At 39.0% G+C, this 15,273-nt stretch overlaps 1 protein-coding gene across 5 annotated transcripts in view; it reads left to right on the forward strand.

Moving 5' to 3' along the window:
- The window catches only part of CAMSAP2 (calmodulin regulated spectrin associated protein family member 2), a 170,641-nt gene that overhangs the window by 102,772 nt on the left and 52,596 nt on the right, over positions 1–15,273 (forward strand). For 3 of the 5 annotated variants that reach the window (XM_054036732.1, XM_054036733.1, XM_054036735.1), the window contains exons 5-7: positions 2,615–2,647; positions 6,392–6,533; positions 11,687–11,826. In XM_054036732.1, the coding sequence (XP_053892707.1) occupies positions 2,615–2,647; positions 6,392–6,533; positions 11,687–11,826 (315 nt within the window). The remainder of the gene's footprint in view (positions 1–2,614; positions 2,648–6,391; positions 6,534–11,686; positions 11,827–15,273) is intronic. The other 2 variants (XM_054036734.1, XM_054036736.1) reach the window with 1 other exon arrangement.

Consider the following 15,273-nt stretch of genomic DNA (forward strand, 5'->3'; position numbering starts at 1 on the left):
TGGGGATCAGCACTGATGTATGCCTTTCCCCAGTACCACTCATTCCTCATTATTCTTAATCTGAAGTTGGATCATGCCAAACTAATTCTTATTGCATCAGGTTGGCCAAGGCAATGTTGATTCTCTGACCTACTCAATCTGTTGGTTTGATCTCCCATCGCTCTTCCTCTTTATCATAATCTAATGACTCAGCACCACAGTTGAGTTTTTCATCCAGTGTTCAGAAGTCTACACCTCATGGTATGGATGCTGCATGGTTAGATGAGGAGGAGGAGGAATGCTGTTTGGAAGCTGTTAAGCTAGTGCTATTCAGTAATAGAAAACCGTCCACAAGAGCTACCTATTCGACCAAGTGGAAGTGGCTTTTGATGTGATCGCTAGCCCGGGGATTCGACAAAGGCTAGCCTGCATTTGGGACATTTTGAAGTATCTGCTACACCTTCAGTCTTCTGATCTGTCTCTCAGCTCCTTGAAGGTCCAGTAACAGGTGATCTTGGCGTTTCATCCTCTGATCCAAGTGAAGTCAATTTTCTCTAATACCATGGTAGCAAGATTTCTAGGAGAAGTCATTCGTCTCCACCTGGCAGTGAAAGAGCCGGTTCCCTTGGGAGACCTTAATACTATGTTAACTGCTGTTATCGGGCCTTCACTTGAGTCCCTGGCAATCTGTTCTCTGTCCCTCCTGTGCCAGAAGACAGCCTTTCTTCTTGCTATAAAAACTGCAAGGAGAGTAAGTGAACTGCAGGCCATAATGACATATGCAGTTTATGCAGTTTTTCAAAGACAAAGTGGCCCTATGGCCACATCCAAAATTTTTGTTGGAAGTGGTTTCCCAATTTCATCTTAACCAAGTAATATTTTTGCTATTCTTTCCTAAACCACACTCAAATACATATGAACAGCAACTTCATTCATTGGATATGAGATGATGCTTGGCGTTTTACCTAGAGAGGACTACGCTTTTTCATTCATCACCTCATTTTTTTGTCTCCTATGCAGATCAAAGGAAGGGTCAGGCAGACTCTAGGCAGATTTCCAGGTGGATAACTTCCTGCATTACAATAGCATATAAAGTAGCTGTTCCTCAAACCATGCTTCCTCAGAGATTATGGACTTATTTGATAAGGGCCCAACCAACATCGATAGTGTTCCTAAGTGCTGTTTTGATACTGGACATTGGCAAGGCTGCTGCCCAGTCTTCGGTATATACTTTTATCAAGCACTATACTGTTAGCTCTGCATCTAGGTCAGATGCAAACTTTGGAAAGGCAGTTTTTCAGTTGTTGTTGAAGTAGACTCCATGTCCCACCACCTGAAAGTATGGCTTGTGAGTCAACTGAATGGAATACACATCTACAACCACTCAAAGGAAAAATGGTTACTTGTACTATAACTGTTGTTCTTCTAGATGTGAGTGGAGACACAACCCAACCTCCAGCCCCTCTGCATCGGAGTGTCTTGTCTTGACATTTGGAGCAAAGGAACTGAGAGGGGTTGGGGTGGCACTTCCATTAAATAGCCAGGGAAGGGATTAAGGGCCAGAGGGCATGAGCGTCATCCCTACTGGTACTGCTAGGAAAAGTTTCCAGTGTTGATGCATTGGGTGCTCGCGCACCTGAGTGGAATACACATCTGCACCCACATCTCAAAAAATCAACAGTTACAGTACGGGTAGGTAACTGGTTTTTTTTGTAATAAATATTTTTCTGAAACCTATAAGCACAATTAGGGACTAATCTAAAACCCTTTGAAATTAATGAAATAATTTCCACTGTTTTTTTTCAATGGGTTTGGGATTAAGCATTTAGAGTGAGTTTACTTTGATTCTTTGCAAATCTAGTCACTTGGTCTCTCTTTTATCATATATATTTTATAGACTATTTGATTATGATTAAATCCACCAGTTCTGATCCCTCCCTCCCCCCCTTCCCTAGAAGTAGCTGAAAGAAAACTACACACATGAAAACTAGGTTGTACATTCAGGTCATTGCCTATCATGTAGCTGATGCTAATGTGACTTGTAATTGCAAATACATGATTGCCCGCACCCCTCATTGTCATAGGACTATATTTACAAAATATTTTTAAACTTGTATGAAATGTTACTTGTTGGCATTGGAATTAATGGTTAAAAACCTCACTGGCATTTGTAATGTTGCTATACAAGCATGTTTAGACCCGTTACTATACATTGCGTTACCTTTTTTGCTTGCTTGCATATTCTATGTTCTGAGTCACTTCATTTTGATCATAGTCTCAGATGAATTCCTCATTTGGTAAAATTGATTGCATATCCTGAGTGCAATTAGATGTGTGAGGACATCAAATAAAATAATAATGATTTAAAAATCTGTGTCTTTTTAGTGTGGGAAAATTATTCTGTTGACAGAGAGTGAAAACTATCATTCCATTATTAGTTTTACTATTAAAGAATTTCATTTCATCATGTATGAAGGTTACAGTGCCAATAGCATTTATTATGAAATTATAATACACCATTGTACGAAACTGAGAGTTTATAGCAAAATTGCTATGTAAGGTTAAACTATAAAATCTGATAAAAAAAATTCCTTTTGCTTTTTGTTTTTTCTTTTTTCTACTGCTTCCTCTGAAGTCTCCTACCAAATGGTTTTGGAAACTGGTTCCTGTAAGTTTGCCTAACTGCTTCACCTTTGATCTAATAGCTTTATATGAGAATGGGTTTGTCCATGTCATGCTGGTGTACTCATTCATTTCATTTATCTCAGATAGATTAGATTATAGTATAGTAGATTGCTGTCCATAGGGTTCACCTAGTTTAGAATCCAGTCTTTCAAGATAATCTGGGGAAAATTAAAATTTAAGGTATGATATTGGATCACAAGTTGCTTTAAGAACAGTTGACATGCATCTGTAGTGGTTATGATATTTTACTTTTTATAGTGCAGTGTGTTTCCTTCTCTTACCTCACCTCAGAATATAAAATACCCTCTCTGTACTCTCTCTAGTAAGGTTCTTTGCTTGGTTCATATGCAAACTCCTATTCAGTGTGAATCAGAGCTGCTTGTGTACTTTATTAAGAAAGTTGATCCACAGAAGCCAACCTTTGTGGCATTTGAAGTTTTTAGACACTTATTAAAAGTGTGTATCACACACACCATTTATCCTAGTTTCTCTCTTTTCAATTAGTGATGTGTATTTAAGGGAGCAAAACATTGGTTGTCCCCCTATTGTTAAAATTATAAAAGCATAATAATGTAAGTCTGTGCTTCATTAATAACAAACTAAATTTATTTCCTTGATACTCTCTCTTCTGGGGATGATCATTTTCCTTTATCGTATTGTAATTTGCACTAAAATTGTATGCAGTTTAATTAACATATCCCCTTGCTACACTTCAACAATAAGGATAATATGCTCTTTTCTCTGTCATCAATAAATCCATACTATAGGTATGGAGCTGCTTTGAGATTTACTTAGTCTGTAGATGTTCAAGTAAATGCTGTACTGCATTTTGTTCTGTTGTCCAAAAATGTACTTTTGATCTTTCAATCAAATCACACATGTAGCACTTGGGCAGGCCCTCAGATAGTTTTGTTTTAACTAATAAGAGATGGTTTATATATTGCAAAGAGAGAAAAATGTGCTTAGGCAACTGCTTACTGTAAATAAAGTTTGTCCATTGCCTAAAGAACAGCATTAAAAAACAGTTTGTAATAGTGACTACAGCTGTTCTATTTCTAGCTGATTGAACCCAAATTCATAAGAGTCTGTAGTATAAAAGTAATTCCTCTGAAGTGTTGTCTTTTTTCCGCTCTGCATTGCTATCTACATATATTTAAAGAGAATATTCAGTTTTGGACTACATAATACCATTTAAATGTTCTTATTTCAGAAATGAAAGGACAACAACATAACTAACATAGAGGAGTAAAGCCACAAGTGGGCTCTGTATGGTCATTACAGACCTAGGAAAATAAACTACATCTCACATCATAATCTGACATACAATATTTCCATTAAACCAGAATGCTAGTGAAGAGCTGTTTCAGAATAAACCTTTTGTTATTGCTGTTTTTGCATAAGGTATTAGTTTACCGATAGTTCCCCAGCAGTATATTAGAAACATCATATATATTTGCCGTGCAGTTATTAAAAGCAGTCCTGTACCCATCTTTTGATAAATATGGTACTAGCATGTTGAGGTGTTATATTTTGTTATGACCATGTTTATCATCACGCTTTCTAAATGATTAAAAGAGATTTTCTTCCAAATTAAAAGTAAAAAAACAGTCACTGGTGGCTACACAGTAACTTGAAGTAGCATAACATCTGTTGCCTTCTTTATCAAATGCTGAATAAATTCCTATTAAAACATGATACAAAATATACCTTGAGCAATGTAGTAGATTTGACTATATTTTAACTTATTTTTCCTGAAGTTGGGTATTTCTACTCTCTCAAACAACCATCTTCTTCCAGGTCTACCTTAAAGGTTTGACATAGTTTCCAAGAGAAGTCTATAGACAATGTTCCTAAGGCAACCTGAATCATCATTTAAGTGACAGGAAGCTTTCTCCCAGAAAGTCATTGTGTGGTGGCATATCGTGATATGCTGCTATGCCAGGCATTGTACTCTATATTTAAAACAACTTTAAAATGTTCTTTAAACAAAATTGAGAGACTTTGTTTTTAAAACAATATATTAAATTCTTGGGAGAAATTTTTAATTATGATTTTTGAGCCAGTCTGTATATTTTTTGAGACAGTCTGTATATTATTTGTTACTGTATCTTCTTTGCTATTGTTGTCTAATAATAAAATCAAATCTATGTAAAACATTTCTCCTTACACTTCATTTCTAAACCATTTCCATGGAGGAAAAGCATAATTCTATATTTGTGACATTATAGTGATTTCCATGACAATGGATTAGATTGTCATGAGTGAAGAATTGCAAGTTGGAGGGGGAGGAAAAAGCTCTGACAGTAAGAAAAATGTCTTGCTTAAATATAGGTAATTTAAAGTGTTACTAACATATGCATATTTATAATACATGAAAGATAAACACATTTTGTTTAGCATTTTCAGAAGTCTGCCATAGCAAGGGGAAACTGTCTTCTGCCATTTGTATCTTCATACAACATACTTCATGCAATAGTGTCACCACATTTCAAGCTTGAAGTAAAGCTTTAAAACTTACTCTTTAAATATTAAAATACTAACTGGTTAAAAGTTATCTGGGCCATTCTGGTGTGCTATAATAAAGACTTGTCTTCAGTTCAGAGTACTGGTATCTTTCCACAAGGTAATACAGTTTGGGAATTCTACATCCCTCAATAATCCCCCATTTTGGCCAATTTAAGAGAGACACGGAAATGCACCGAATGGAATCCCATCCAGTTCTCACCAAAAGAATAATTTTCAGGGTTAGAGTGAGTGAATTCTCAGAACCTCAAAAGAGAGCCCTTGGATTCCATCTAAATATATACATAACTTAAACATAAAATTAGTTAGCTCAGAGATATTCTTGACATCATAATTAGCATCATAATTAGCACTTAGGTATGAGGACAGATTGTAAACTTTCTGTAGTATCTGAAAATTAAAAGGTCAGTTACTCAGTAAGTCATATCAACAAGTTAGTAAATACATCATCTTATACGTTCTTTTTTTTTTTAATCTGCCACCCCAGAGGATGTGAGAAGACACACTAAGAATGACCAATATGAAATTAGAGCAAAAAAAAAGTTTCTTTTCTAAATGTTTTCCTTTTGTAATGTTCTTTTACCCTAGTAATCTTGACCATAAATCCTTTCCTAAATGCACTGTTGTCTGTATGACACAGAGTAAAATTAAAATGGAGCTGATCAAATCCAGATTTCTCTACTTTTGAACTTGGCAGCAGGTCTGTTATAACTGAAGCACGTATTGGCCCAGATCCTCATGTGGTGCATATTGCATAGCTCAGTTCACTTTCAAGGAGCAATGCAGAGTTACACCAGCTGAGGATTTGGCCCGTTATGTTAGACAAATAAGTAATTTTTGAATGCTTATGAAATTGAATTCCACTATTTGTAGGTTATTCTCCTAATAGTGATAAATGAATTATCTGATTTCAGAGTGAATTAGAATATTGTATGTATTTGATCAAACCTTGGTAGCACAGTAGTTTTGAATGAAAGTTGCAATATTATCATATGGGCTTATTTCCTTTTAAATCTATCTACATTTTGCCTATTTGTTTAGCATAAATATTAATCTACAAAAAATAACCACTGACAAAATGGTGACTCACTTGATATTACTTAATGCCTTTTCACTAATGGAACACAGAATCTACAGTACAAATCTGTTTTCACATATGTTTCTGAGCATATGTCTATTTTAATCTCCTCTTTCTACATGGTAGGCTCGTTACAGGAAGGAGCAAACACTGCTTAAGCAGCTGCCTTGCATTCCATTGGTAGAAAATCTGCTGAAGGATGGTACAGATGGTTGTGCTTTAGCTGCTCTGATCCACTTCTACTGTCCTGATATTGTCAAACTGGAGGGTGAGTGTGTATGTTAGATGATTCTCTGCCATTAAAAAGATGGTGATGCAAGTTAAAATGGCTTTTTCTTCAGTATACATTAGAATGGTGGCATTGAATAGCATAGATACAGAAGAGGTAAAATTTGAGAGTTTCTTAAAAGCTCTGACTCGTGCATAAAATTTCAGTTTTTAAAGAGAAAGCACTACTTACCGTGGTATCTCCCAATATTATGTTTACCATTACTATCTATAAATCACCAAGCAAATATAAGTTTGTAAAGATAATTCCGTAAGGAACTGTTTTGGCAGATTCCTCACTCTTGAGAGCACATCCTTCGGTGCCTAAAGTGTCTTGGCATCCAGTACTCCTTGGTCATTCTCTAACCTTCTGTTCTCCCCATGAAAGCTTCAGCCTTGTTGGGATCATGCACATGGATCTCAGGTTTGCTCAGATCTGAAGTGTGAAATCCCTATGCAAAACCATTCCAAAGAATGCCTTCAGTACTACAGGCCTCCAGATTAAGAAAGAAAAATTCCAGTCGCTCTTGGTTTATGAGATGGAAAAAGTTGGCTTTCAAGTTATGTAAGTGTCAAATCCAGGCACGTGCGGTTATTGTCTAGTGTGTCTGACCAGAGAAGGGTTGAAACCAGAACTGCCATGGATGCTAACTCTTTGGGTCTTTGCTTCCAGTGCTAACACCTTGCCCACTTACTGTTTGAAAACAGGCAGAGATTCAGAATTTCTGACTGATGCATTTTTTAGGCCTGGAGTTGGAATCTCATGTATGCCTTCCCACAGATTCCTCAACTCTCTGTTTTTCAGAACAGTGAAGCAAGACAGGGCTCATGTCATCCTCAAATCCCTAGCTTAATATCACCAGTTTTATTGTTTGGATCTCCTAGCCATAATATTCCATTTACCCTTTTAAAATATGCATGTGAAGTCTCCCCTTTTGTCTCAAAAATAAAGTCAGAGGTGATCAGGTCCTACTGTGAGAACCATAGAAAACATTAAAAATATAAAGTTTTTATTGAGGCATACTCTATCTAACTCTATTATTCTTGACACTTATTAGATTTGAATGTTCACATGGGAAGCACCAGGTCATTTTGGAATTAAGCATACCAGCTACCAGAAGGGTATGCACTAAAATGGAGAAGCTTTAATAAATAGGGAAAAAGCAGAAACATAGACCCAATGTCTTCTCATTTGTTGTATTCTGGACTACTTGCTTTCTTTTAATAAAAAAAAAAAAAAAAAAACGTACCTGGCTGCTTTTAGCAATTTATCATAATCTTGCACAAGTCCATGGGGCCGGATGCGCTGCATCCGAGGGTGCTAAAGGAGTTGGCGGGTGAGATTGCAGAGCCATTAGCCATTATTTTTGAAAACTCATGGCGATCAGGGGAGGTCCCAGATGACTGGAAAAAGGCTAATGTAGTGCCCATCTTTAAAAAAGGGAAGAAGGAGGATCCGGGGAACTACAGGCCAGTCAGCCTCACCTCAGTCCCTGGAAAAATCATGGAGCAGGTCCTCAAGGAATCAATTATGAAACATTTAGAGGAGAGGAAAGTGATCAGGAACAGTCAGCATGGATTCACGAAGGGGAAGTCGTGCCTGACTAGCCTAATTGCCTTCTATGATGAGATAACTGGCTCTGTGGATGAGGGGAAAGCAGTGGATGCATTATTCCTTGACTTTAGCAAAGCTTTTGATACGGTCTCCCACAGTATTCTTGCCGCCAAGTTAAAGAAGTATGGGCTGGATGAATGGACTGTAAGGTGGATAGAAAGCTGGCTAAATCGTCGGGCTCAACGGGTAGTGATCAATGGCTCCATGTCTAGTTGGCAGCCGGTTTCAAGCGGAGTGCCCCAAGGGTCGGTCCTGGGGCCGGTTTTGTTTAATATCTTTATTAATGATCTGGAGGATGGTGTGGACTGCACTCTCAGCAAGTTTGCAGATGACACTAAACTAGGAGGCGTGGTAGATACACTAGAGGGTAGGGATTGGATACAGAGGGACCTAGACAAATTAGAGGATTGGGCCGAAAAAAAGCTGATGAGGTTCAACAAGGACAAGTGCAGAGTCCTGCACTTAGGACGGAAGAATCCCATGCACTGCTACAGACTAGGGACCGAATGGCTAGGTAGCAGTTCTGCAGAAAAGGACCTAGGGGTCACAGTGGACGAGAAGCTGGATATGAGTCAACAGTGTGCTCTTGTTGCCAAGAAGGCTAACGGCATTTTGGGCTGTATAAGTAGGGGCATTGCCAGCAGATCGAGGAACGTGATCGTTCCCCTTTATTCGACATTGGTGAGGCCTCATCTGGAATACTGTGTCCAGTTTTGGTCCCCACACTACAAGAAGGATGTGGAAACATTGGAAAGAGTCCAGCGGAGGGCAACAAAAATGATAGGGGTCTGGAGCACATGACTTATGAGGAGAGGCTGAGGGAACTGGGATTGTTTAGTCTCCAGAAGAGAAGAATGAGGGGGGATTTGATAGCAGCCTTCAACTACCTGAAGGGGGGTTCCAAAGAGGATGGAGCTCGGCTGTTCTCAGTGGTGGCAGATGACAGAACAAGGAGCAATGGTCTCAAGTTGCAGTGGGGGAGGTCCAGGTTGGATATCAGGAAAAACTATTTCACTAGGAGGGTGGTGAAACACTGGAATGCGTTACCTAGGGAGGTGGTGGAGTCTCCTTCCTTGGAGGTTTTTAAGGCCCGGCTTGACAAAGCCCTGGCTGGGATGATTTAGCTGGGAATTGGTCCTGCTTTGAGCAGGGGGTTGGACTAGATGACCTCTTGAGGTCCCTTCCAACTCTGATATTCTATGATTCTATGATTCCACTCCAGGGAACAATAGTTTTTCTTCATCTGACTATCAATAGGGCATTATTTTTGTATATCTTCTAGTGTGAGGCTTTACCTTCCTGAGATTAGAACTCAGTCCTGACAAGACCACTTTTATTCCCCTGTCGCTGAAAGCTGCATTCTCAGTAGCTATTAGATCAACAAACAGGCTGAGTGAGGCTGCTTATGCCAGATCCTCCTTTCATCTTGTTCTGTAAGGTAAAGTAGATGCTATCTCCACATCCTAAATTCCATCTTAGTTAGTTGGTCCCTTGTGGTCTTTATCCCAAACCAAATGTAACAGAAGAAATTAAACCTGAATATTTTCAGTTTAAAAGTGCATTGATTTGTTGCCTGATGAAGAAAGAATTTTTTTTGTTGGTTTCAAGATTTTTTTGCATTTGCGGCCATATTCAAGTTGGTATCAGTTTCAGTTGAAAGATCAGTTGAAAGATTTATCTAAATGATTAATGTCTATCTATGACCAACATAAGTCCCTCTACCAGGTAGCCCATCCTAATAGTTGTAAGACAGCTTCCACGGAATGCTGGAGAAATGTCTCCACCCTGAAATTTGTAAAGCTGCCTGTAACAGGGTCACTCACCTCTCGCGAGCACCCCCTGACTGAGTGCGTGTGCCTACACTCACTCTCTCTCTCTTTCTCTCTCTGTTGGTGGTTGGTCTTTGGTGACTCGGCCCTCCAGCCAAGTCATATACAATCTGTCTGTGAGATAAAAGCACCACAAACCCCTTTCAGAGTACGAGTCCACCAGGGGCCTCTCTTAGTGCCCCAGGGCTCCTTCCCTGGAGGCAATGTCTTTGCCCTCTCAGGGCCTTTCTGACCCCAGCTCTTCACGTGGGCCATTAAAAGAGTTTAGTTCCCCTTCTGGGGTGTATCAAAGTCCAGGCCCCTTTTCCAGTGGCTGGTAGAGGGGAGTTGGGTCTGCCTTTTACTCCGGGTCCCAGTCCAGGGACCCTGTAGATAGCAGCTGTCCACGATGTCCTTTTAAATAAACTGTGTTGCTGCTATAATTCCCTGGCCCCTTCCCCATGGCTCCTGCATATTCTTCACCCTTATCTCAGGGTCTTGTCCTTGTGGAGTCCCAGCAGCCAGCCTGGACCACCATCTACTCTCCTCCAGCTGTAGCAAGGAACTGAACTCACTCTGGTCCTGCAGCTCTTCCTATACTGACCTGCTGGGCCCTGATTGGCTGCTTCCCACACAGCCACTCTAGGCAGCTCAGAGGACCCTCTCCTGCCCTTTTCTGGGGCGGGGTGTGGCAGGGCCACGAGGCCTCCAGCAGGGGACATCAGGACCTAGTCCACCCCATCACATTACCACATAAAACTTGGTTCACATCTTCACTTAGCTATACTCCCTCAATTTAGTAATAAAGTCTGATGCTTATATTCTTTCCTTTTTATTTCCTTCAGGACCTCATTCTTTAAGAACTTCTCTAGGGAGTTATTACTGTTAGTCTATCTCTTAAAAGACAATTATTGAAGGAGAAAGGAAAGTTACTCAGCTGTACTACATATATACTTATATGTAGAGTATATTGCAGTGTCAGAACCACACTGATCTACCCACCATTACCACTTCTGTGACTATAAATGGTATTTTGAATAGTAAAAGGAAATGAGGGCATCAGGGCCTGCAATTCCTTGTATTAAACTCATTTTGAACAATTGGCTCCAAAAAAGAGAGTATATGGTGCCCAAACTGATATTGCTTTTATAGGTGAAGCCAGAGTTTGTAATGTTGAGGCACATTCTCTCAAGAGTGGCTGTTCAGTGATAAGAAATAAATATGCTTGGAGAACTCCAGTAACAGATGTGTAATTCCATTTACCTTACTACTAGTATCTGAGCATTTAAAACCTATGCAAGAGGGATACTGTAATCAGTACAATATATTTAAATTATACAGTTATGTTTGTGATGGTCTCAAAATAATAAATGGGTTGAGTTAGATCATAACTTATTTTCAGCAAGGGTCATTAAAAATCATAATTTATAATTATCATTTCCCCAAAAAAACCAATCATAGCATGTTTTAGAAAGTATTCAAGATGTTAATCTACTTCGATAGCATAAAAACAAACCTATAAAAATGCAATGGAATAAAATGTAAGATGACATAACTCAAGATTCTGAAATTAAAATCTAATTCAAAACTTGATTTTTCAAAAATTCCTTTTGACAAATATTTTTCATTTTTGAATCTACCTCCAAAATGCATAGCACTTATTATATGTAAGGCTTTTATTTTCAGATCTGTAGCTATGCTTAACTTTTTCTGTTTCTGCTTTCATTTTAGATGTTTGTTTGAAGGAGACCATGTCATTGGCTGATAGCTTATATAATCTACAGCTCATACAAGAATTTTGTCAGGAATATTTGAACCAGTGTTGCCATTTCACTCTTGAAGATATGCTCTATGCTGCTGCTTCAGTAAAGGTAAAAAAAAAAATATTTTTTTTTTGAACATGAGATTTCTTCTGATCTGCTTTAGTAATGTTATTTTAACTGCTTTTAGGTCTATTGCTATGTGGTTCAGCGAAAAAGGATACTGCATTTGTTGGGACATGGTGATTACATTATAATGTGCATATAAATGCATGTTTGAGCTGCACATATCACCTCATTTTTGATGGTTATTATTGACCTTGAAATGTAAATATATCTATAAAAGGAGAACAGGTAAAACTTTAATTTTGGGCAGACTGTCATAACTTTGTTCTCTCTTAATTAAAAACACACAATCTGCAATATTTCTTTAAACATGTAATTGAGAGTTATGATGGCTGTGACACACTATAGTTTGAAAAACTTAGGAAAATTTAAAGTTATAGTTTCTAAAATAACTAACTCATCTCCCTTTGTCCATCTGTACAGAAATATAAAATATATATACACCTCCACCTTGATAGAATGCTGTCCTCGGGAGCCAAAAAATCTTACCGCGTTATGGGCGTTATATTGAACTTGCTTTGATCCACTGGAGTGCGCAGCCCCGCCCCTCCCCCCTCCCCGGAGCACTGCTTTACCGCGTTATATCCGAATTCGTGTTATATCAGGGTAGAGGTGTACAGTGTTAAGTTCTGTGTTTTACATGTCTATGTGCTATCTTTATTTGATAGGCTATGGTTGCTCTGCAGACCATAACTTTGAATTTCCTGAATTAATTTAATTTAAAAATCTAACACTTATGCACATCATTTGTAGTTGTGTATATTTCATTTCCTTACCTTAAAACAGAAAACTGTATTGAATTTCACAGCATGTATGTTCATTATAAAGTATGGTATGAGATTCAAGTAAGTGTTTGAGTCTTTTCATAGGTATACAGAATTCTACATATAATTGTAATTAATGTGTGTGGTGTTATCTGAATAACTGCATTTAGGGCTCATTTCTGCTAAGTGCAGAGCACCTTCAGCTGCCACTAACTTCACCCAGATGAAGGTGTTTAGCAGTTCACAGGAGCACTTAGCATCTTCCAGATTTGAGCTGTTGCTGTGTACTTCAGCCCTCATCTGCACACACACATTGTAGTTAACATGAGGCAGTGCCTTCCCCATGCCCCCGATTGTGGATGCACTGATATTGGCATAAATGTGCTTTTAATAGGTATAGCTTGTTCCATTGGGGAAGGGGAATAAACTATACAGCTATAGGGCACCTTTGTACCAATATAGCTGTGTTCACAATAGGGGTCATACTGATATAACTGTAATGCTAAAACATCACATCCCTAGTTGACATATTACCACAAAATCTGTGACTGGACCACGCCTTAGTCACTAAGGGCTTGTTTACATGCAGCATTATACCAGTTTAACTTAAGGTGTGATTTTAAACCTTTTCAGTTAAGCCAGTTCAAAACGCTGTGTGGACACTCTTATTTTGGTTTAAACCCAGGGTTATTTCGGTTTAACTTAATTAAAAACAGATTTAAGCTAAATTGAAATAAACTACTCTTAAATCAAAATAAGACTTGGTCTACACTTAAAAGTTAGGTTGACATAGCCGTGTTAGTCAGAGATGTGAAAAAAACAACACCCTGACCTACATAGCTATCCTGACCTAATCCCCAGTGTACCCAGTTGTGTCGATGGAAATGTGCTTCTGTTGACATAGCTAACTTCGCTTAGGAGGATGGTCTTCATACGCCAACAGAAACACACCTTCTGTCAGGTAGGCTGCATCTACACCTCTACCCCGATATAACACAACCCGATATAACGCGGGCTCATATATAGTGCTGTAACCCTGGGGCTCTGGCAGCGGGGCTCGGGCGGCGCTTTAAAGGGCCCGGGGCTCCGGCTGCTGCGGGGAGCCCCAGGCCCTATAAATCACCGCTGGAGCCCTGCTGCCGCTACCCCGGGGCTCTGGCAGTGGGGTTCTGGCAGCGCTTTAAAGGGCTCAGAGCTCTGGCCGCTGTGGGGAGCCCCAGGCTTTTTAAATCACCACTGGAGCCCTGCCACCGCTACCCCAATATAACGGGGTTTCATCTATAACGGGATTTTTGGCTCCCGAGGACCGCGTTATATTGGGGTAGAGGTGTACTCTACAGTTTTATGCCAGCATGACATAGTTGCCTTAGGCCAGGTCTTCACTACACTCTTAGTTTGGTATAACTGCGTTGCTCAGGGGTGTGAGAAATCCACACCCCGGAGCAACGTAGTTATACCAACCTTAGCACTCCCCCCCCCCCCCACGTAGACAGCGCTTTGTTGACGGGAGAGCTACATAGCTACTACCTCTCTCTGCCCTTAGAATATCAATATAGGGGATTGCACTGGCCTAACTAAACTGATTTAGCTAAACCATTGCACTAAGGAAAATAGATATGTGCATACACAGTACTGTTTTTATTCATTTTATAGATTTATTTCTTAACAGCTTCCTCTTAACTTGGCAAAACTCTAATTCTTTCAGGACTACATAGATGCCAAGTTTGAATTTTTAATATGAAACTGTTCTTTAGTTTACAAGTGCCAAAAAGTATCTCAGCAATATTTTCTGGGATTGTAAAACATTTTCTCTGTGCTTGGGTGATTAAAATAGCTGAATAGATTTTCTTCAAGTTATAAAATGAAAACGCATATCAGGGCAAAACATGTCTTTTTTCAGAAAGTTATATGCTTAAAACAGAGACTTACAATGGAAATTCTGTCGTGACTGTAACGATAGTGTGACCAGTATGATTCTATAATAGATATTTTCAGGCTTATCCTTTGAACATACTGAGGTATCTCACAGAGACTGAGCAGAGCTTTGGGTACTCTTTTGGTACCTCTGCTTTCTTATAATGAACTCTCCTCTTCTCAAAAGAAGAGAGTAAGAAAAAAATGTGCCTCATTTTGCTAGTCAGGTATCTTCTTTAAGGTCAGTTTAGAGAATTGGAGACAACTGCTGAAATGGTTTCTTCCCTAAATGTAACTCTCCTTTTTGTGTTTTGTTCTTTTTTTTAAAGACTCTATTTAAAATATTTTCCTTTTTTGCTTAAGATTCTTCTTTGAATGTCTTCAAAGAATTAAACATTCTTTTTGTGACATCAGCATAGCCATTGCAGATGGGATGTAATCAGTTTTCTGCATAACTGAGTCATCTTCACTGCTGCTCTTATGATCTCCAGCAGTTTCTCAAGCTGAATCAAAAGGCTGGAAGCCTGCATATTGTTCTGCTGGAACCCTACTCATATGGGTAGTCACACTGACTTTAATGGGACTGCCTGTCACAGTAAGAGCTGCAGAATCAGTCCCCTAATGTATAAGTATGGTCAGCTCTTGCTGATTATTCTGTTACTTCACATATTGAAACTTCATCAGTTGCTACTAGAGGCAGCCAGTTTCATCTACTTGAGTCAGCTTTTGGCATTTTCAAATTTCCACATCACAG

The sequence above is a fragment of the Malaclemys terrapin genome, chromosome 8 (genome assembly GCF_027887155.1).
Source record: "Malaclemys terrapin pileata isolate rMalTer1 chromosome 8, rMalTer1.hap1, whole genome shotgun sequence".
Lineage (NCBI taxonomy): Eukaryota > Metazoa > Chordata > Testudines > Emydidae > Malaclemys > Malaclemys terrapin.